Genomic DNA, 21,256 nt, shown 5'->3' on the forward strand with positions numbered 1-21,256 from the left:
TGCGAACAGTAGAAGTTTTGTTTTTTTGGGATGAAAGAATAATTGTGATTTTCTCAGCCAGCCTTCAATTGAGCTAAAGGTCTCTTGTGTTACTTGTTGGAGGTGCTGTGTGTTATTTGAGGAGGAAATGATGGTAGCACCACCTGCTTATTAGATAATGGAGCAGAGGGGAAGTGGTGTGCAAGTTGTTGGTAACAATATTGAAGAGTAGGGCACTGAGGATGGATCCTTGTGGCACTCCAGTTTGGTTAGTTTGGTACTGGGATAGACTATTTTGCCATTTTACACATTGCTGATGGTTTGATAGACAGGTAGAAAACCAATGGTGGCAGGGTGAAGAGCAGTCAGTATTGGAAAATGTAAGAAGTTTTTTGTGTGATACTTTGTGAAAAGCCTTTGACATTTCTAGTAAAAGTACTGAAGTAATGTTACCAGAGTCAATGGATTTGTTCACAGTATCCATGAAGGAGGTTAGTGCAGTACTTGTACTGTGTGATGAGTGAAAGCCATGTTGGGTGGGGGTAAGTAGATTGTTATGTGTAAGATGGTGAAGTCATTGTTTATGCATACATTTTTCTAGTAGTTTTAATAGAGGAGAGCAGATGGAGATTGGAAAATAATTAGGTGGTTCATTGGAACTGCCTCCTTTGTGTTGTGGGCTAATGATAGATTTTTTTTCCAGAGGTTGGAAACATAGGACTCTATGATAAAGCAACTAATAAGAATGCTGACAGGATATGCAATAGCTTCTGCAGTGCATTTTAAGTATTCTGGAGGAAGGTTGTCAGAGAAGATGAAACATGGTTTTAATGGAGCTTCAGGATTAATGACGTTGGTATTGGTTGCAAGGAGAAAGGAAAGGGTTAGATGGTGCAGTTGCACTTTGGTAAAGGGGAGAACATTTATTTATGTGAGTGGGGAAAAGTGTATTTAAGTGGCAGTCAGTGTCTTGGAACAGAGTTGAAGGGGGATAGAGGTTGTAGTGGAAATAGACTCTGTTATTAGTTTGTTTATGCTAGTGATAAACTGTGAATTGAACATGGTGGCCATTTGTGAAAGTGTTTTGTCTAGATGAAGGGATTTGTTTGGAGCCCGGGGTACGGAGGTTTGTGATACTTTTCCAGAAAAGTTTTGGGTTATTTTTTATGGTAAGCCAGTTGGTTGGAGAAAAGCTTTTTTCTGTCTGAACTTACTAGCTTTTTTGCTTTATTTCATACGTTTATATTTTATTAGATTTGCTTTATTTTTGTTGTTCTGCCATTCTTTCCAGGCTTTGTCCCTGGTTTGTAAAAGTTGTTTTGTGGTCTTTGTTAACCAGGGAGTGTGGTTAGGTTTTATTCTTTTGGTACAAATTGGGGCAGGGCTGTTGAGAGTGTTTAGAAATATTTTGTTGAAATGGTCTATGGCATTTTCTAGTGGGAGAGTTTTAAGTGGGTGCCAGTTGGTGCATTTTAGAATATTTGTAAATTGTTGTTGGTCAAAATTTTTTAGGTTTCTGGTAGCTCATGAGCACCATCGCCTCAACCTTAAAAAGCTGAATCACTACCAGTGCTGCACAGAGGAGACCTTCTAGTACCAGTGCTGCACAGAGGAGACCTGCTAGTACCAGTGCAGCACAAAGTAGACCTGCTAGTACCAGTGCAGAATAGAGAAGACCTGCTAGTACCAGTGCTGTACAGAACAGACCTGCTAGTACCAGTGATGCACAGAACAGACCTGCTAGTGCCAGCGCAACACACAGTAGACCTGCTAGTACCAGTGATGCACAGAACAGACCTGCTAGTACCAGTGCAGCACAGAGTAGACCTGCTAGTGCCAGTACTGCACACAGCTGACCTGCTAGTGCCAGTACTGCACACAGCTGACCTGCTAGTACCAGTGCTGCACACAGTAGACCTGCTAGTACCAGTGATGCACAGAACAGACCTGCTAGTACCAGTGATGCACAGAACAGACCTGCTAGTACCAGTGATGCACAGAACAGACCTGCTAGTACCAGTGATGCACAGAACAGACCTGTTAGTACCAGTGATGCACAGAACAGACCTGCTAGTACCAGTGATGCACAGAACAGACCTGCTAGTACCAGTGATGCACAGAACAGACCTGCTAGTACCAGTGATGCACAGAGCAGACCTGCTAGTACAGGGGCAGCACAGAGTAGACCTGCTAGTGCCAGTGCTGCACAGAGAAGACCTGCTAGTACCAGTGCAGCACACAGTAGACCTGCTAGTACCAGGGCAGCACAGGACAGACCTGCTAGTAGACACCCTCATTTTCAAACGTCTCCATACAAACTCATTCCCACCACTAGTTGCCAAACTTTATACTAAACACACACTCTACAACCTCAGATGTTTCTCCCAAACAACCCCCTGCCACTCTAACCCCACAAATCAAGTTATATGGCATCAATTAGTCCTTCTCTATCTTTACTACTAAAATATGGGAATCTTTTTCTAGGGAACTATAATCCCATTCTGCCCTCATAGATGAACTTAAAAATTTTTCCACACCAAACAAACTGCCCTTTCCACATGGCAGACCACTTCAAGCAAGGGCCTCTCAATCTCTAGCCTTACTCTCTTTCAACTACTAACACCTCTTAACTCCACCTCATCCACCCTCCTGTGCCCTGACGCTCATTACCCACAGCATTTCCACCAACATGCAAACCTAAACATATGAGTATGTAAAATTGTAAAACATACATTTCTTTCTTAAATGTCCCTACATCTATTAATTGCTACTATACAGTTCTTGTTATACATTATTACTTTCTAGTCTGTTTTTTTATTTTTATTTTTGTTACATATTGGAGCTTACTGTCTCTCTGTTTTTTCTTCTTTGTAAATTATTTCACCTAGGCAGTACCTGCAAATGATGAGCTGTGATCAGTGTACTACCCTGGAAAACAAATGTAAATAAAATAGAATTATATATACATATATATTAAATACAGTATTTATATCTAATAAATATATTTATAAAATAATGGCTCACTGCAATTCAAAAACATGCACACTGACTGGACGGTCCAACCAATGTGCCAGTTGTAAATCGAGCATATACCTGTAGAAAACGTCTGGCCATTCAAGTATTCTTGCGTGAGCAGACTTTCCATTGACATATGCTTTACTACCTACTGTTAACATATGTTATGAGTAATACTAGAAAATGAGGGAAAAAATGAAATGTTTCAACACATTCACAGAACATCTCTGATTTGCTTCATATTTCTACTACCACTCCTATTTTTTTCAAGTGCACAAACATTTCTCTTTTCATAACTTTGTGACAGAACATAACCCAGCAACAAAAAGAAAAGGAAAAAAAAAAGACAGTGAGAGTGCTGTGGAGCCCCTGATGAATTTTGCAAATGTGCGGATGTACCATATGCATGCGCAGTGTCAGCTTTCAAGACAGAAGGCGAAAAAACACCAAAGTTCCGTTATACGATCACATTATTTACGAAAAGTACATAATTTCTTTCTTACTGCGGTGGTGGTGCTGCGGTAGCGTTGTCGCCTCACAGTAAGATGTTGTCCCGTTTGATTCTCAGCTAGAGCGTCTTCTGTGTGGAGATATGCGTGAATGGGCGTACCTTCATTGAAGGTTGTGCGTCAGAGCTGGCAACTCGGCATGTAAAAATCTGCTGCCAATCATTAGCAGACCGGAGTTCTGCTGTGGCAACCCCTAACCGGGAAAAGCCGAAAGACACAACAACAACGTAATTTCTTTCTTAAATAATGTTATTGTATAAAGCAATAATCCATTCCTGTTAGGATCTTAGGATCATAAATGGTTACTAGACTAATGATCCTAGGGCTCTTTCAAGCCTAGTCAAGTTTTATCCCTATTTCCACAATCAGACCTATCACCCCTGTCCAAGACGGACAGAGGTGGAACACCCTGGGTGAATTTAAATTACACATCCAACTGTCCAGATTGCATTTGAAGAGGGCTAATTTGGTGCTGTTTGACATGAAGTGGGAGTCTGTTCCAAAGGTGTCGTAACCTGTGAGAGACAAATCTGCCCCTCCAGCAGGTTCTATTAATGTCGCATACCAGGTTAAGGCCTTTAGAGCAAGTAACCCATATACCCTTTGACTTACGCATATGCAAAATTTCCAGTAAAGCAGGGTCAAAGATTGCCTTATATGCAAGGCAGGGATCACCTCTGAGTAGTCTGTATGAAACAGAATAAAGTGACAGTGATTTCAGATGATCCTCATAGGGCAGATGCTGAAGACCTCGAATTTTCCTTGTGTGGAACCTATGTGCTCTCTCCAGTTGCTGCCGGTGCTTGGAAAGGTACATACCAAAAGGGGCATTGTAGTCAATTACTAGCCTGATGAGGGAAGTGTATAGGGAGGTTATAACTTCTTTTTTTCTGAAGGCAATGCCCTTACTTATGAGATGAGCAATATAGAATGGCCTTCTTACCCATGTAGAAACATGGTGATCAAAGGTAAGGTTGCTGTCAACCTGTGTATCCAGGTCTCTCACCACTGAGTGCATACTTAGGGTGCTGTTATTGATGTGGTAGTTAGCAGGAACATCGCTATTACTGAAAGGGATGATAACACATTTGTTTTGCATTGAGTTTAAGGCCATGACTTTGCCACCAATCATTTGTTTGTGTAAGATCCTCTTATAGGATGTCGACATAATTTGGATATTCTATGACCGCTCCCAGTATGCAGTCATCAGCAAACTTTATCAGCCACATACCTTTAATTTTACCCTGTACTTCAGAGAAATAGCTTCCAAACAACAGAGTTCCCTGGACTGATCCCTTTGGAACACCACTGGTTACAGGTCTGCTGTTTGAGGTGGATTCCCCTATTTTGACTATATGGGTTCTATCAGCGAGCCACTTAGCGACCCATTTAATGATATAAGGGTTGATACCTAGCTGGGTGAGTTTGTCAATGATGCCTGAGTAGGGGATAGTGTCAAAAGCCTTGGCTACACCTAGGTAGGGTGTATACACAGATTTTCCCTTGTCAAGGGCCTTAGTGACTGTCTCGAAGAAGTCCACCGGGTTTAACAGGCATGATCTCCCTTTGACAAATCCAAATTGGGTACGGTCCAATGTTTAGAGATTACCTATAGCTTTGTTGATAAGGTCCATGATGATATGCTCCATGGCCTTGCAGATAAGGCTAGACAGGCTAATAGGTCTATAGTTCCCAGGGTCACTGGAAGTGCAAGGGGATAAGGGTGGCCTTTTTCCATTCAGCTGGGACAAAGCCAGTGCTTAGATTATGACTGAAAAGAGTACCCAGTGGTGTTAATAATTCTTGTTTGAGCCCACATAGGATGCAGACTGGGATGTTATCAGGTCCCGGTGCTATGTTTTTGACCTTAGAGAGGACATTCGCGACCTGCTCTTTAGAGATACAAGGTAGAAGACAGGTGGTAAGGATGTCATGAGGTATGTGTAGCGGGGTCAGGGGAGTGACGTTTTCACAGAACCTGTCAGCTAACAGTTTAGCAATGTCCACAGGCTCAGTATATGTGGTATCATTAACTACCAGTTCGGCACAAATCTGGGTCTTTCCTTTTAGGTTACGGATGTAACTAAAGAATACCTTATGGTTGCCCTTAGTTGAGGAAGCTAAGCTGGATTCATCATTTGCTTTGGAGGACTTCACAAGAAGTCCTAATTGCTTGTTTAAGCTGAGGAGGGATTGTTTCCAATTTAGGGCTTGTGCCCTCTTAGTCTTAGACAGCAATTTCTTCCTTCTTATTGTAAAGCCTGTTAATGGCAGTTGTCGCCAGGCAGGTTTGCACTTCCTTGAGGAACTTGTTTTGGTCCTATCAGGTATAGCTGAGTTAATGCAGTTATACAGGTGTTTGTATAAAGCATTTCTGTAGAACTCGGCATAGTTGCCAGTTCCATATGAGGCGCAAGTGCAGTGAAGCTATTTATGCCATCCCATAAGAGGTAATAATCTGCTTTGGAGAGATTTTTTGTGAGTATTTCAGGATTTATTCATGGCTGGGTTTGTTTAATCACTCGGGCTTCAACCACGTGATCAAACCACAGCTACTGTGGGTAATCCTGATAAACACACATACAGTAGGGGATTATTGCTTATAACCAAAACCAAGGTAACCTAGGAAGGTGAAGCAATAAAGCTCTTGGACAGTGCCCTCTACAATACACAAATTTTATTAAGACAATACACAATAAAAATCCTACATTAACGTCAGCATTATGTTTTCATTTAAAAACTTCCTCAGATGTGAGCTGGTAAAGTCAAAGTCCATCTTTATACATCTGTTTTGGTTACAGTTACAGTTTGGTGACCTTGTGGACTTTTTTTTTGGAATTGTTTCGGGATTATTGTTTATATATACTTGTGTGCGTATGTGTTTATGTCAGTACATACATATAGCTAGATATATATATTTATATACATATATATCTATATCTATATATATATATATATATATATATATATATATATATATATATATATATATCTAGTAACAGTTAACTTTGTTGAGTTTTACGTTTTGCTGATAAAGTTAAGTGCTTCATTTTTTTTCCCAGCAGCACTCTTTGTCAAGTGCTGAGTTAATCAAACATCAGAATACTGAAGGTTAGGCTTGTGAATGGTACATGCTTTCTATTATATTAAGTGGCTGTATGTTTTAACGCCGAAATTTCTGGACATGAAACAGACAAGGCCAATATCATAAAATATGCTGATGATTCCACCTTAATATGCACGAGACAACTTAACTAAACTGTAAACTGTAACCCAGGACTACCTCATCAAAGTAGAAATGTGGCTGTCTAACTCTTCCCATGCTTCGCTAGGGACGGCTTGCACCTGTCACCCGTGGGCTTTCGGATATTGGCAAAGGCTCTTGCTACCCCCATAGTGCCTTTTTTAGGCAAGGCTCAAAAGACAAACCCACCTCCATAGGTATCACAAGGGATAAGAAACTAAGAGTAATGCTACTCAATGCCAGAAGTCTAAACCTCAAGATGCATGCACTCAAAACTCTCCTTAGCATGGAGAACATCGATATCTGTGCAGTAACAGAAACCTAGTTCAAGGCTCCCAAGAGCACCCCAGCACTACCAGGTTATACCTCATACCATGCTTTTCGGCCCCAAAACTTGGACCGAACCACAAAAGGAGGGGGAGTATCAATATTCATCAAAGATACCCACACATCCAGGTTGGTGGCATAGCACGAAGCATCAGAGACTATCCATGTGCAACTAACAGTGGGTAAAACTGCCTTCCAGTTTATAGCCTGCTACAGACCACCCTCCCAAACCCAGGAACCCCACTCGGCCTTCCTGAGAACACTGGAAAATATGAAGGTCTCTCCAAACACCATTATATTGGGCAACTTCAACTACCCAAACATACACTGAGAGCATTACTCTAGCTCCAACACCCTAGCCCAAAGGTTCCTAGAATTTATATACTCAAATGCTATGGAACAACTTGTTACCACTCCCACAAGAGGGGAAAACATACTGGACCTGATCATCACCAACATGGGGACTCTATGCTCCAGACCAGAAGTGTATCCCTCACTGGTAAGATCAGACCATAAACTAATCTCACTGGATATTCACATCCCGACCCCACCCCCTGCCCAGAAAACCACAGTGAAAAACTTCTCTAAAACAAATTTCACACTCCTCAAAACTGAGGTGGAATCCTTTAAAGCCCTCGGGCCTGTGGAAAATATGGCCCAGACCGCAGAATCCTTTATAAACGCATTCTATGAACACCTTCAGGAATGCATGGATTATGCAATCCCAAATAAAACCAAGACCCAATCCTCCAAAGGCAGACGTCCTGTCTGGTGGACCCCAGCCATAAACAAACTATACAATAGAAGGAGGAAGCTACTACATGATACAGCAAAATCCCAGAAAAGGAAGGCATCTCTGATCAGTATTAACAAAAAACTACGGGCACTCATAAAATCGTCTAAGGCCAGCTTCGAGAGAAAAATTGCACAGGACACTAAGGATAATCACAAGGCTTTCTTTAGTTGTGTTAGGAACCTGGGTGGGAATTCCCAGATATGCTCAGAATTAGTCCAAAATGACAAAAAATACACCAAACCCACAGACATTGCCAACATCCTAGCTGACAGGTTCAGCGCAACCCCCCCCCCCACCAAAAGGGCAAATATCTATCTTAGAAGAGTGCTCCCCCCCTGACATCTCAGATGCTCAGGTAAGAGCCGCCCTCTCCAAAGCAAAAAACACAGCATCAATGGGACCAGACGGTGTCCCGGGCTGCGTCCTACATGAACTCCAAGAAGAGTTAAACCCAAACATAAAACTATTGTTCAATCTCAGCCTTACTAAAGGATATGTACCCAAAGAGTGGGGTACAGCAACAGTGGTCCCTCTCCACAAAGGTGGTGCCTCAACGGATCCTGGAAACTATCGCCCCATAAGCCTGACTAGCTTGGTCTGCAAAGTTATGGAAAGGATCATCATGGACCTCATAAATAAAGATATTGGGGACCTACAGACACTGGATCCTACCCAGTTCGGCTTTGTTAAGGGCAGATCTTGCCTCTTAAACCTGGTCGATTTCTTTGAAACAGTCAACAAGGCCATTGACGAGGGGAAGGCGGTCCACACAGCCTACCTGGACCTCACAAAAGCCTTCGATACAATACCCCACTCGGGCATTATAGATAAGCTCACCAGTTTAAATATAAACCCGTATGTCACTAGATGGATTGCAAACTGCCTCAAGGACAGAACCCACATGGTTAGAATTGCTGGAGCCATGTCAGACTCCAAACCAGTTACAAGTGGCGTCCCACAAGGCTCAGTCCTGGGACCTCTCTTGTTCGGTATATATTTCTTGGAGGTACAGGCCAACACGGAAGGACTGTGGCTGACCAAGTTCGCAGATGACTGCAAACTGGGCACCATAATCGACTCTCCAGCCGACACAAGCATCCTACAAAAGGGCCTCATAGAAACAGACAACTGGTGCCAGAGCCATGGCCTCAAGCTAAACGCCAAAAAGTGTATAGTCATCCCCTTTGGCAAAAACAAAGTGCCCACAATTACCACAAAGGTGGTAATCCATTAAGTACAGAAGAAGTAATTAGGGACCTGGGGACCCAAGTTTATAGCAATCTCTCATTTGACAACCACGTGGCCAAAGTGGGTAGAAAAACATTTTATATAGCCCACCTAATCGTGAAGGGATTCACATCTAGATCAGGGGAGGTCATCATGCCTCTTTACTCATCCCTCATCAGGCTCATAATTGAGTACAATGCCCCTTTTGGGATGTACCTTACCAGACACCTGCTGCAACTGGAAAGACCCCAAAAGTACCTCACCAAGAGGATCAAAGGGCTCAAACAGATGCCATATGCTGCCCAGTTAAAGAAACTCCAGCTCTACTCAGTGGCATACCGCCTGCTCAGAGGCGATCTGTGCCTGACGTATAAAGCCATGTCCAACCCGGAATTAATGGACATGCTGCACCTCAGAAAATCCAAATCACATCGAGCTACGCGCTCGAGAGACTTGAACCTCAGCACTGAAATAAATAGAACATGCTGGAGGGACATATTCATAACCCAGAGGCTCCCTTCACTCTGGAATAAAATTCCAGTCCAGGTTAGGCAAAGTCCCTCATTGACTCTCTTCAAGAGGAATCTTGATGAGTGGATGGGAGATCGTAGGTTTACCCCAGGTATCACTTCTGTGTCACTGTTAGACAGAGGCACAGTATACTAACCTCGAAAAAGGGCATAGCAAAATTAATTTAAAATGGGTGGCGAAAGCCAAACACACTCTGGCTAGGCTTATAAATGCCCTAGGGCAGATAGCCTAGTATGAACCTATGAACCTATAAGCTCAGGTTTAACAAACACATACACTATGTATTAGCTTAGCTAAAACTAATACAAATTAAGCAGGCTCTTCAAATCAAAACTTTACAGAGAAGGACAATTAACTATGCATGCACCATATTATCCCTAAGCCTGTCATGTGCATATCGAGTTGTTACTAACATCCAAAGCATTCAGTCCCAGAAAATGGAAAGCATACAGTCAAATTTGCTGCTAATTTCACCAGAAAACCACCACTGCATAGCAATACATGAAATAAAATGGCTACAATTACATCTCACATTAACGCTTGCTCAGTTAAAATCGGCAACCAACATACTTTTCAAACATAACAAATGTTATTCTGCTACTCAGTTATGCAGAAAATACAATCCCTAAAGCAAAACTGCTTACCCACAACTCAAATAACTGTCATAGTGATTTATTGTATTCAGTTTATGTTGCCAAACTCTGGATTTCACTTCCCCCGATGAGCAAATGTCAGTGCAAAAACCATCTCCCAGTCCATAATAGATGTCACCAATGAGCATCTGTCTGTCAGACAGTGCAAAAACCCTCCCCATTCCATGAAAGATGTCAGTAGAATAAGAATACTCGTCCATCTGCCTGCTTAACTGAATAAACTACTGGAAACTTCAACAAGGTGTCTTTATTCCTCCCACAGGGAGCATCAGAGATACAGGGCCTCCTAGATCTGCTAGCTAAACTGATTTTATCTGGACTAATCCTTTATATTCTGATTCTTGTTAGTCCAGTCACCATCTGGGTTACAGGTGGGATACCAGACTTCACTCGAGCCCTCTGGGTTATCTCTGTTGACTATTTAAACATTCCTAGAAGTGATATTTTATTCCACAGGCAGGTGCTGTGTGTGGTGTGCATTCATACAAAACTTGTTTAAGTAAATGCATTTGTAAGCAAACAGACGTCAGAAAGAACAGGTGTTTCTCAGTGTAGCTATACATGGTACATGCATGTAAACTAACCAGTACAACAAATTCAGAAATCTCAACTGTTTGATGTGAAAGTCAGTTCCTAGTACTGCACAACAAAGGGTTGCCTACTCACAAGCATTGTGCTGATTATCTGCCATAGCTACCTGCTGGTACCGACTGACACACTACAGTGAAGGACTGACTCAGCAACTAAGGTCTGCAAAGCTCCTGACAGCTATAGCATTATATGACCTTTGATGGTAGTCCTGTACTGGGGACAGATTATCAATATATCAATCAGCTGATGAAGTGCAGAGGAAACAGAACAGATATTCAACATACAATTTCTGTATTACTTCTCACAGTCGATGCCAGAACTACACAGTATCATCGAAGACTGGTACAAGAGTACAGATGTTCTTATCCACACACCAACTAGCTGCATCAGAAGAAAACATTAAAACAGGCGACTTTTAATTCTTTCTGACCAAGATCAACAAATGACATACAAATTAATGTGAGAGTATATTAAACAGTTTGAGTAGTCAGAATTATGTGCTTACCATTACAAGTGTGGTTGTTGGAAGACAGCTGAAAGCCAGGGTTGCACAGGCAGTAATAGCTTCCAGGTGTATCCACACATTTGTGACTGCAGTACGGAGGAACAGCACATTCATCAATGTCTAGATGGTATCAAAAAACAGAGTGAAATACATTAGGTTTTAAATTATGGTTAGAATTTGTAATGCCACTGGAAGAGAAATTATGCAAATATACATGTAAATAATGTTTTAGTTTTACTAAAATCATTAAAATATAGTTATATAGTACCAATGAAATCTCTTTTCATGCTAATCAAAATAATCTAGCAGTAGTGCAAAAAATTTCATGCACCATCACCAGTCATTTATCTGTATTCATTTTTATGCATGCACTTCCTTGGAGTTCCTTGATTTGAGGTACATTTGTACCAGAATATTTATTTACTTTACATCTGTTTACCTGGAAGGTCCGACTGCACAACGTTTCCCCTTTTCAGAGAAGGCCCAGGGAGAAAAGCTCCATACATAATGTTAAACCATCAATGTACAAAATTTTAGGAAAGAGACATACAATATTTTAGAAAAGAAATAAACAAATTTTGTTAGATAACTTAATGAGTATAAGAAGTCCAGGAAGAAACACAAATGTACAAGACATAGCTATTTGCGGTGGTGGTGCTGCAGTAGCGTTGTCGCCTCACAGTAAGACGTTGTCCTGTTCTATTCTCAGCTAAAGCGTCTTCTGTGGGGAGACGTGTGAATGGGTGTACCTTCATTGAAGGTTGTGCGTCAGGGCTGGCAACTCGGTACGTAAAAATCTACTACCAATCATTAGCAGACCGGAGTTCCGCTGTGGCGACCCCTAACTGGGAAAAGCTGAAAGATACAACATTCATCAGAACAGTAACTTAATACATAATACCATGAAATAAGGTATAGTTTGTATTGCGTGGAGTTATATACATTTGAAACTATAGCAAGCTGTAGTGTGATTCTGGACAGAGGGGGTGTTGGAGACAGAGTGAGGGTTTGAAGGAGTGAGCCCGGTTAGAGCGTGTACATATCCAGCACTTGGTGAGATTCGATTTTAGTTGATTTTGTAAAACTAACTTTGCTTGCCTGAATCCTGATTTCAAGTGGGAGAGAGTTCCATAACTTTGCCACAGTGCAGGAGTGAAGAGAGTCTCCTGAGACGTAGCTGCTTTGGGAAACTTCAACCAGCCCTTTGTTAGCTGACCTTAGCAGTCGGCTGTTGGAGAAATGGTTAATTAAGCCTTCTAAGGTTGGGGTTTTGTTGGGATGGTAGAGAATTTGGTGAGATAGTGTGAGTTGGTTTAGGGTCAGTATTTTGCTAATTCAAGGCAGGGCAGTTTTTGAAGGGCTAGGCAATGTTGAGATCTGTAGGAAGAATCAGTAGCAAATTTTGCTATCTTGTAACAAGTGGATAGTTTGTTTAAATTGTCTTTGCTAGAACAGGGGACACATAGAGTAATGTAGAGAGTAGGTGGGTTCTTGCTATGATAGATTTACTATTGGTGGTCAGGTAGTTTTTACATCTACAGGGTGTACCTACTTTTTTATGCATTTGTGTTATGGTTTGAGCTTGTCGAATTTCATGTTTTAGTCAATGACACCTACTAGCTTGGCATGTGCAACCAGTGCAACATGGGTGTTGTTGGAGGTGATAGCTGTAACAGGGGGAATGGGATCTGTAGCTTTGGAGGGGTGAAAGAGCATAAGCTGGATTTTTTTTGGGGTTCAGTATTGAGAGTCTGAAAACCAGGTTTTAATGGCTGTGAGGGATTCTTGTGCTGTTTTCTTTAGGAGTTGGAGAGTGGGGTGGCTGAACAGATTAGGGTAGAGTCGTCAGCATATTGAACTACGTTTGCATGGAGGGTGGCTTTATGAACGTTGTTGGTGAACATTGTGAAGAGCAGGAGTCGGAGTATAGATCCATGGGGCACACCTAAGGTGACAGGGAGAAAGGGGGATAGAGAGTCCTACCACTTAATGGCTTGCTTGCGGTTTGAAAGATAGTCCTTAAACTATATACGTGCAAAGTTATTTAGTCTAAGTTCTGAAAGAGAAGTCAGTAGTTTGTTATGTGAGACAGTATCAAATACTTTGGAGAGGTCCAAAAAGACAGTTGATACCAAATTGCTCCAAACCCTACTTATACAAAATAAGAAGTTATGTACCTACCATAACGTTCCATGTTAGTTGTCTTCTTTGATGGGTTGGAGCCGATCCCACTTGCTAAGCTCGAGAGTCACTTTTACCAGCTCGAGGCAGCCCCATATCCCATGATGCAAGGCGGTAAGTACCCAGATCTCGTTTGATGACAAAGGGCAATAGCACCAAGCAAAAAACACTTCCCAAAGGAAGAAAGAAAACTTACAGGATGGAAGAAGGACCAGGTCTGAAAGGTCTTCAGCATAATAATTTCTTATAACAAGGTCTATCCAGGCCAGGGGAAGGAGGGAGGGAAAGAAGCAGAGAAGACAACTAACATGGAACGTTATGGTAGGTACATTTAATGTTAAGTTGTCAATCTTGCTTCATTCTCTTTGATGGGACCCCTAGCACCTCTATCCTGGGTGGCTCAATGGAACAGACTCTTGAGGACTGTAGAGCCAAAGCTGGCTCTGTCCCTGGAGGCCAAGTCCAATTGGCCCAAGTGGCGCTGCACAAATAGTGTCTAAAGGAAGTCTAGCTTGAAAGGCTGTAGAAGTAGCTAAGCTCCTAGTTGAATGTGCTTTAGGTTTTGAGCACAGCTGTTTTCCCTGAGCAAATAAATTTCAGAGATGACCAAAGAAAGCCATCTGGACAAGGTCACTTTAGAAACAGGAAGGCCTTTTTATTATCCAGGAAACAAAAAGTTGATCAGATTTTCTTTTTTTTTGTTCTGTCCAAATAATATCTAAGTTGACGGTGGACATCAAGATAATGTAGCTTTTGCTCAGCTCTGTCTGAATAGTTTGGGAAAAATACAGGGAGATCAATGGATTGATTCAAATTGGTCTTTACCTTAGGCAAAAGGTTGGATTAGTTCTCAAAGATACTCTGTCTTTGTGAAAAAAACCGATAGAGCATGAAGTTCAGACACCCTTCTGGCCGATGTAATAGCCACTAGGAATAAAGTTTTCCAAGAAAGAAATTTCAGGGAACAAGAAACAGCTGGAAGGGGAAGAATCAAGGATGTCAGCACTAAATTTAGATCCCACTGAGGAGGAGGATTCCTGATTGGAGGCTTTAGTAGGAAAATTCCTTTCAAGAAGGCCCTGCAGAGCCTATGGGACATAATATTATGATCTGCTATCCCGACATGAAAGTTGGAGATAGCAGCCAATTGAACTCTGACTGTGGAAGAAGAGGAGCCTGCATGAAAAATCTCTGCTAAGAAGTCCAGGACTGCCTGAACAGGGGCAGTGAAAGGATCAATATTCTTGGCCTTAGCCCAATAAGAGAAACGTTTCCATTTGCTTGTATAAATCCTCCTGGTAGAGGATTTTAACGGCTACTATGATGTCTCTAACTGGCTAAGGAAGGAAGTGGAGCAACCATGCTGTGAGGTTGAGAAGGGATAGACTGGTGCAGCTGACCCGATTGGTGAATCAGAAGATCTGGCACTGGGTCCAGATGCCACGCTGCACCAAAAGGTGATGATGGAGGAACCAAACTTGTCGAGGCCAGTAAGGGGCAATGAGAATCAATTTGGCTCTCAAAGCGGTAGCTTTCTGGATAACCAGAGGAAATGGAGGAAGGCATAAAGTCCCTGGGGCCAATCCTGGGTCAGAGGGGGATGGCCTGGTAGAGGGAAGAGACAGAAGAAGTCTGGACATTTGCTGTTTTGGGGAGTAGCAAAAGATCGCAGCATGGACGACCCCATTCCAGAAAAATCTCTTCCGCTATAGATTGCTTGAGAGACCACTCGTGAGGCATGAGAATAGCTCTGCTCAATCTGTCCGCTACAATGTTGGTTTTCCCAGGGATATGCGTTGCTACCAGAAACCGATGAGAGGAGATCGCCCATTGCCATAGTCTGGCTTTCGACACAAGGGGTAGGACTTGGTTCCGCCTGTTTGTTGATATACCAAACTACAGACATGTTGTCCGTGTGGACTGCAATTGTCCCTACGGGAAGAAAGTCGTTGAGGGCTTGCAACGTTAAAAGCACTGCTCTCATCTCCAGGACATTTATGTGCAGATGGTACTCGAATGGCTGCCACCCCCATGAACCATCCTGCCCTGATAATGACCCCCACCCGATCAGGAGGCATCCGTGGTGACAGTGGCTATCGGGGATGGGGGTACAAAGTACCTGCCTTGGTGAACCTGAGGAGATGTGATCCACCAAGCAAGATGATCTTTGCAAGTCTGTGTCACCAGAATCTGGTGACGATAGGAAGTTGTCGACCACTGTGTGAACAGCATCCACTGATGTAGAATCGAGCCAGGGAAGAAGAGTAATGGCCGCAGCCATGAGGCCTAATACCTTTAGAACCATTCTGGCCTGTACTTTCTTGTTGGCCAGAATGATCCTGACATGACTCTGAATGTCTGAAACTCTTTGATCTGTAAGGGTAGCTGACATCCGAACAGTGTTTAAGTTTCCTATGAAGGTAATAGACTGGCAGGGCGATAAGGATGACTTTTGAAGTTGATCGAGATGCCCAAATGAGAACAAAGATTTATTGTGTAATCCCTGGCTTGTATAAGCTGATGCCTGGTGGTGGCTGACAGGAGCCAGTCGTCGAGATACGGAAACACCTGGAATCCTTGGCGTCTCAGGTGAGCCGTGACCACTGCCATGCATTTGGTGAACACTCTGGGGGCTGTAGTGAGACCAAAGGGCAGGGCTCTGAACTGGAAATGACTGGACCCCAGCGAAAGCGGAGAAATCTCCTGGAGCGTCTGTGAATTTTGATGTGATAGTACGCATCCTGAAGATCTATTGAGCACATCCAGTTGTCCTTCTGTAAGAAGGGCAGAATTGACTGAAGAGTGACCATTGAATCTTGTCTTCCTCACAGACTTGTTGAGTCTGCTGAGATCCAATATTGGTCTCCAGTCTCCCATCTTTTGGGGACCAAAAAGAACCTTGAGTAGATTCCGGCTCTGAATGGTCTGTTGTAACTGGCTGAATGGCTCTTTTGCAGTAGTTTTGAGACTTCTAACTCTGCAATTTCTGGTACATCTGGAAGGGAATTTGAGGGGAAAGGACTTTCCTCGAAAGGAATTATGTAACCCTTGGATATGATCGACTGTACCCATCTGTCTTGAGTGAGGGAATGCCAGGCTTCTGGGTACAGTGATAATCTTCCCCGACTGCCTCCAAGGAGGGACAGCCGGGCAACATCTCAGGGATGCTGAAAGGGCTTGTCAGAGAGGCTCTCTGTTTCCTGGTTTTTGGACCCCTCTGCCTCTAGAGCAGCGTCTGTTGTTACCCTCTGCCTCTAGGGGTAAACTGACCCGTGACTCCTTGGGATTGGAACCACATTTTCCACCTTTCTGTCCTTTGGGGTAAGGTCTAGAAGGGTGGAAACTACAGCAGAAAGAGTCTTGCCGTCCTGCTCGCACCTGGTCAAAGTTTCCTTCACCTGAGGGCCAAACAAAGCTGACCCATCAAAGGGAGAATTTGTGAAGGACGCCTTGAAGGGATCTGCAAAGTCACATAGCCGCATCCAGGCTTGCATCAGCAGCATATGATATTAGCATGGAGGAGTTTGCAATGGAATTAAGGGTTCTAGCTGAAGCAATTTTTTCTTGAGCTCCTGCAGCTGTAGGATCTGTACTACTTCACCCAGCTCCTAAGGATATCCCTCTGGAGTCTGGTGAAGTGAAATTCAGCGATAACAAAGGTCGCTGAGGAAAACATCCTATCCATGGTCCTAGAGTCCTTATTAGGAGGATGGACGGGTACAGAAGGATCTGCAAGTTCCTTCCAGCAGCCACCACCATGGCATCAGCGGGGACACCCTTAGTGAGGGCAGTGATAAATTTTGAAGGCCTCCTAGGGACTGGCTCTACAGAGTCAGGAGCTGCCCACACCTGAGACACCCAGGAGGTGGAGGGAGATCCAACGCGCGCCTCTAATACTGACTCATCCTCAGAGGGATTGTTGGTGGGCCAGTTTCCCTCTGTTTAAGGAGTTCTAGGATGTCTGAGAAGGAGACATCCTCAGAGGGGATCTAGGGATCCCTCTGACTCATCAAAGTCAGTATCTGAAGTGACAGACTCGGGGAGTCTACATGTTTCCTCTTACAAGTCCTCTTCCTAGGAGGATCTCCAAACATCAGGAGAATCCTCAGAAGAGGGGAAATTCCCAATGGGGAAACCTGAGGCGGATCTCTGGGTCCTGTAGCAAGAGAAGTGGCAGAGATGTCAACAGGCACTATAGAGGGAGGAGCTAGGGGAACAGACTGCTGACTGATACCAGTGGCCAGCACACTCTTCATCACCTCGAATGCCCCTCCCAGGCAGGTCCGAGAGAAGCCGTTCGAAGAACTAGGAACTCAGGGACCACCGAAGGGAAGTCTCGAGGCAGATGTCGGAGCCGAGCTCACCAAGGCCGAGGCTGGTTGGACAAGGGTCCGATGCCACTCACCCCCGGAGGAGACCATGGAAGCCCGACCCTAAGGAAGGTCTCAAGAGGAGATAAGAGTAGAGGCTGAAGGAACAGAAGGGGTATCTGTCCTCCAGCCGTAGCAGTAACCATTCGAAGACTCCAACTCCAAGCTCTGGGGTAGAGTTGAAGGAGGAACTGTAACGGGTGTGGACCAACAGTCGCCTGTTGAGACGGACTATGTAACATTTGGGCCAGTGCCTGTGACTTAAGTAATCTACTGACCACTCTCTAAGTCATGGTCTGAAAGCCTGGATGACCTTGAAGATCGGCTCCGATGGCTCCCGAAGGAGAGGTGAAGGGAAGGAGACCTCGACCTCTTCCTGGAATGAGCCATCGACTGATGAAATCGACGGCTCCAGCCGGAGCCGATACAGCCAAAAGTAACGGTGTCGGAGCCGACACCGATGCCTGTGCCACATGGTGGTCGGAACCGAAGTCGGTCGATGCAGAATCGGCACCGATAGCCATCGGTGCGAAGGCTTAGTTAAGCCAGAATCGGCCAGCAGCGATCTCACTCAGAACGAACGAAGTCGAGCAGAGGCCGCAGGCTTTGACACAGAAGATTTGGCAGATTTGGATGGAGCCGACTGAGAGCCCTCGCTAAGAGTATCAGTTTGCCTGCAGGACTCTCTGGCTGAAGGAATGACATATAGCACAGGAGTCCTGCAGGTGAAGAGGCCCCAGGCAAAGAAGTGTGACCGTGTCAGAGACATCTTCTGACAGCACGAGTCACACTTCTTAAAGCCTGAGACCCTCTCTTTGACATGGTGAAAGACAACACACACACACACCAGTCAAAGAGTTAAATTAAATTAAATATACCAAAAGGTATAAGTAGACAAACACACACACACACCCTAACAGGGGGATGGGATGGGTAAAGTTTGACTAAAAAATAAAAGAGACAGGTAAATTTCTGTCAGAAAATCTTTAAAATTAACTTAAACTAAAATTTAAAGGGTTTTAGTAAAAGGGGCTAAAATATCAAGTATTTTAATCACTTACCAGGAGCTGGTAAAAGGAGGACCTCATCGAGATCTGGGTACTTACCGCCTTGCATCATGGGATATGGGGCTGCCTCGAGCTGGTAAAAGTGACTCTCGAGCTTAGCAGTGCAACCCATCAAGCAAGAATGAAGGCGAGATTGACAACTTAACATTTATGCTTTTATACTTTATGCTGCCTTTCTCCCCATACTTTGCAAACCTCCCTCAAAATCTAAAGACAGTCTTGGTACATCTGGATCTACTTTGAGACTCTAACAACTAACTCACTACTGAACAATTTGCTGAGAACATTACACTACTACATGATTAGTCATTGGAAAAAATACAAATGATTTGCCATTTTAAAAGTGTTTTTTTTTTTTTTGAGGGATACATGCCCCCACCACTCTAAGTGGTAGGTTTTTGCCACTATACCACAAGTTGCTAAACATACCAACACCAAAGTTGTATTAGCTTGAAGTATATTTACTTCATGTTAGTGCAACCTCAGAATCAAAAGAATGAGAGTCATGGGAAAAACAGGCTATTCAACTACAGGCTATACCACTCTCAGGCCCTACCAACATTTTCAAGGATGATAAGGCCTGTAAGTCCTGAAGTGTATTCTATGGAACCCATCCATTTGTCTAAGCTATGTTTGAAAGCTGACATGGCGTCACTTTGCTTAACATGCAAGAAGAGTCTATTCCAGAGCAAGAAGAGGTCCTGGGTAATGAACCTAATTCCAAATGTTTTTTTTTTTAATTTCTTCATGTAGGTTGAGATCTCTTGTTCGTCCATTGGCTACACTATCTGATATACATAGAAAAAGGAGGTCTCAAATAAAAGGGTCCCTGAGGGCAGAGAAAGCAAGGCACAGGTCTTCCCTCAAGAACATATATGACACTGAGTACAGGGACAGTGATGCCAGCCTTTCCTGATAACTAAGATTTTTAAGGCCCTATATCCTTTTTTGCTAGGAACCTCTGCATTTTTATCAAGTTTTTTTGGTGTGTCTAGTGAGATACATGCCAAAGGGTGCATTATATTTTATAATGTGTCTAACCATAGAAGAGTACAGGGAACAGTAACTTATTTGTTTTTTAGATTAGATGCCCTTTGTGATTAATTGTGAGATATAGAAGGATTTTCTGACCGCCTATTACACTCTGATCAAGGGACAGGGAGCCCTTGACCCAGGTGTCCAAGTCCATGAGCAGAGACACACTTGAGAGTGGAGTGTCACTGATACAGTAGGTAAAAGAAATTTGCTGTTTTAGGAAGGAGATTATATTGCATTTCTTAGCAAGTAGTTTGTCCCTTTTTGGTCAGCATGAGTTAACATGCATGTTAGGTGTGTTTGAATGGTACTAGTATCACCAGATGCATTAACCGCTATATCCAGCTTGCAATCCTCAGCAAACTTAATCATCCATAAATCCTTGCTGTTAGTGCTTACATCAAAAAGATACATGCAAAAAAGAAGGGGCCTAGTAAACAACCCTGGAGAATGCCACTGGTCACCTTTTCCTAACTACAGAGGCATCACTAACATTGACCACATGCATTCTGTCCTTAAACTAGTTTGCTAGCCATCTTACAAAATAGGGATCACTAGTTATGGCCATTAGCTTATCTACAATCCCATGTTGTGGCATGGTGCCAAATGTCTTTGCAAAATCCAAGCAGGCAGTATGGACAGTGTGCCTACTTGACTTTTCAAAGATATGACCTGCACTTAATAAATCAGAATTATTTTGGTCAAGCCTGATTAAATGTTTAATGTTCTGGCCTATGAGATCAGAGATGATATATTCCATGGCTTTATAGACGAGACTGGGAAGGTTAACTGGTCTGTAGTTATCAGAGTCAGTGGTGGAGCCATCCTTACAAAGGAACATCATCACTGTAGTACAACATGACTCTGGAACATATCCTGAGGTGAGGCTTAGACTGAATAAAGTAAGGAGGGATCATCACCCTCCTTGGCACTATTTATTAAACAACCCAGTATACTGCCAGGACCCACTACAGAGGGGTTTGGTCTCAAAGAGTACTTTAAGGGTATGATCCTTTGAGATGGTGAAGGGGAGTGACTCAGGGATGTTTAGGGTTGGGATGGTAGTGTCATACGAGAAATTTGAAGCAAACTTTTTTGCTAGTAAGGAGAAAGTGCATTTAGTAGTTGGGGAATGTGTGCAAAGCCCCTTCATTAGTTTGTTATCAAAATTATAATTTTTAATAATAGTGGTGGTGTTGCGGTAGCATTGTCGCCTCACAGTAAGA

At 43.2% G+C, this 21,256-nt stretch overlaps 1 protein-coding gene across 5 annotated transcripts in view; it reads right to left on the reverse strand.

Moving 5' to 3' along the window:
* Positions 1-21,256, reverse strand: part of EFEMP1 (EGF containing fibulin extracellular matrix protein 1) — a 1,468,010-nt gene that overhangs the window by 220,558 nt on the left and 1,226,196 nt on the right. For all 5 annotated transcript variants that reach the window (XM_044054759.1, XM_044054754.1, XM_044054738.1 and 2 more), the window contains exon 6: positions 11,378-11,497. In XM_044054759.1, the coding sequence (XP_043910694.1) occupies positions 11,378-11,497 (120 nt within the window). The remainder of the gene's footprint in view (positions 1-11,377; positions 11,498-21,256) is intronic.

The sequence above is a fragment of the Protopterus annectens genome, chromosome 1.part2 (genome assembly GCF_019279795.1).
Source record: "Protopterus annectens isolate FY-2018-M chromosome 1.part2, PAN1.0, whole genome shotgun sequence".
Taxonomy (NCBI): domain Eukaryota; kingdom Metazoa; phylum Chordata; order Ceratodontiformes; family Protopteridae; genus Protopterus; species Protopterus annectens.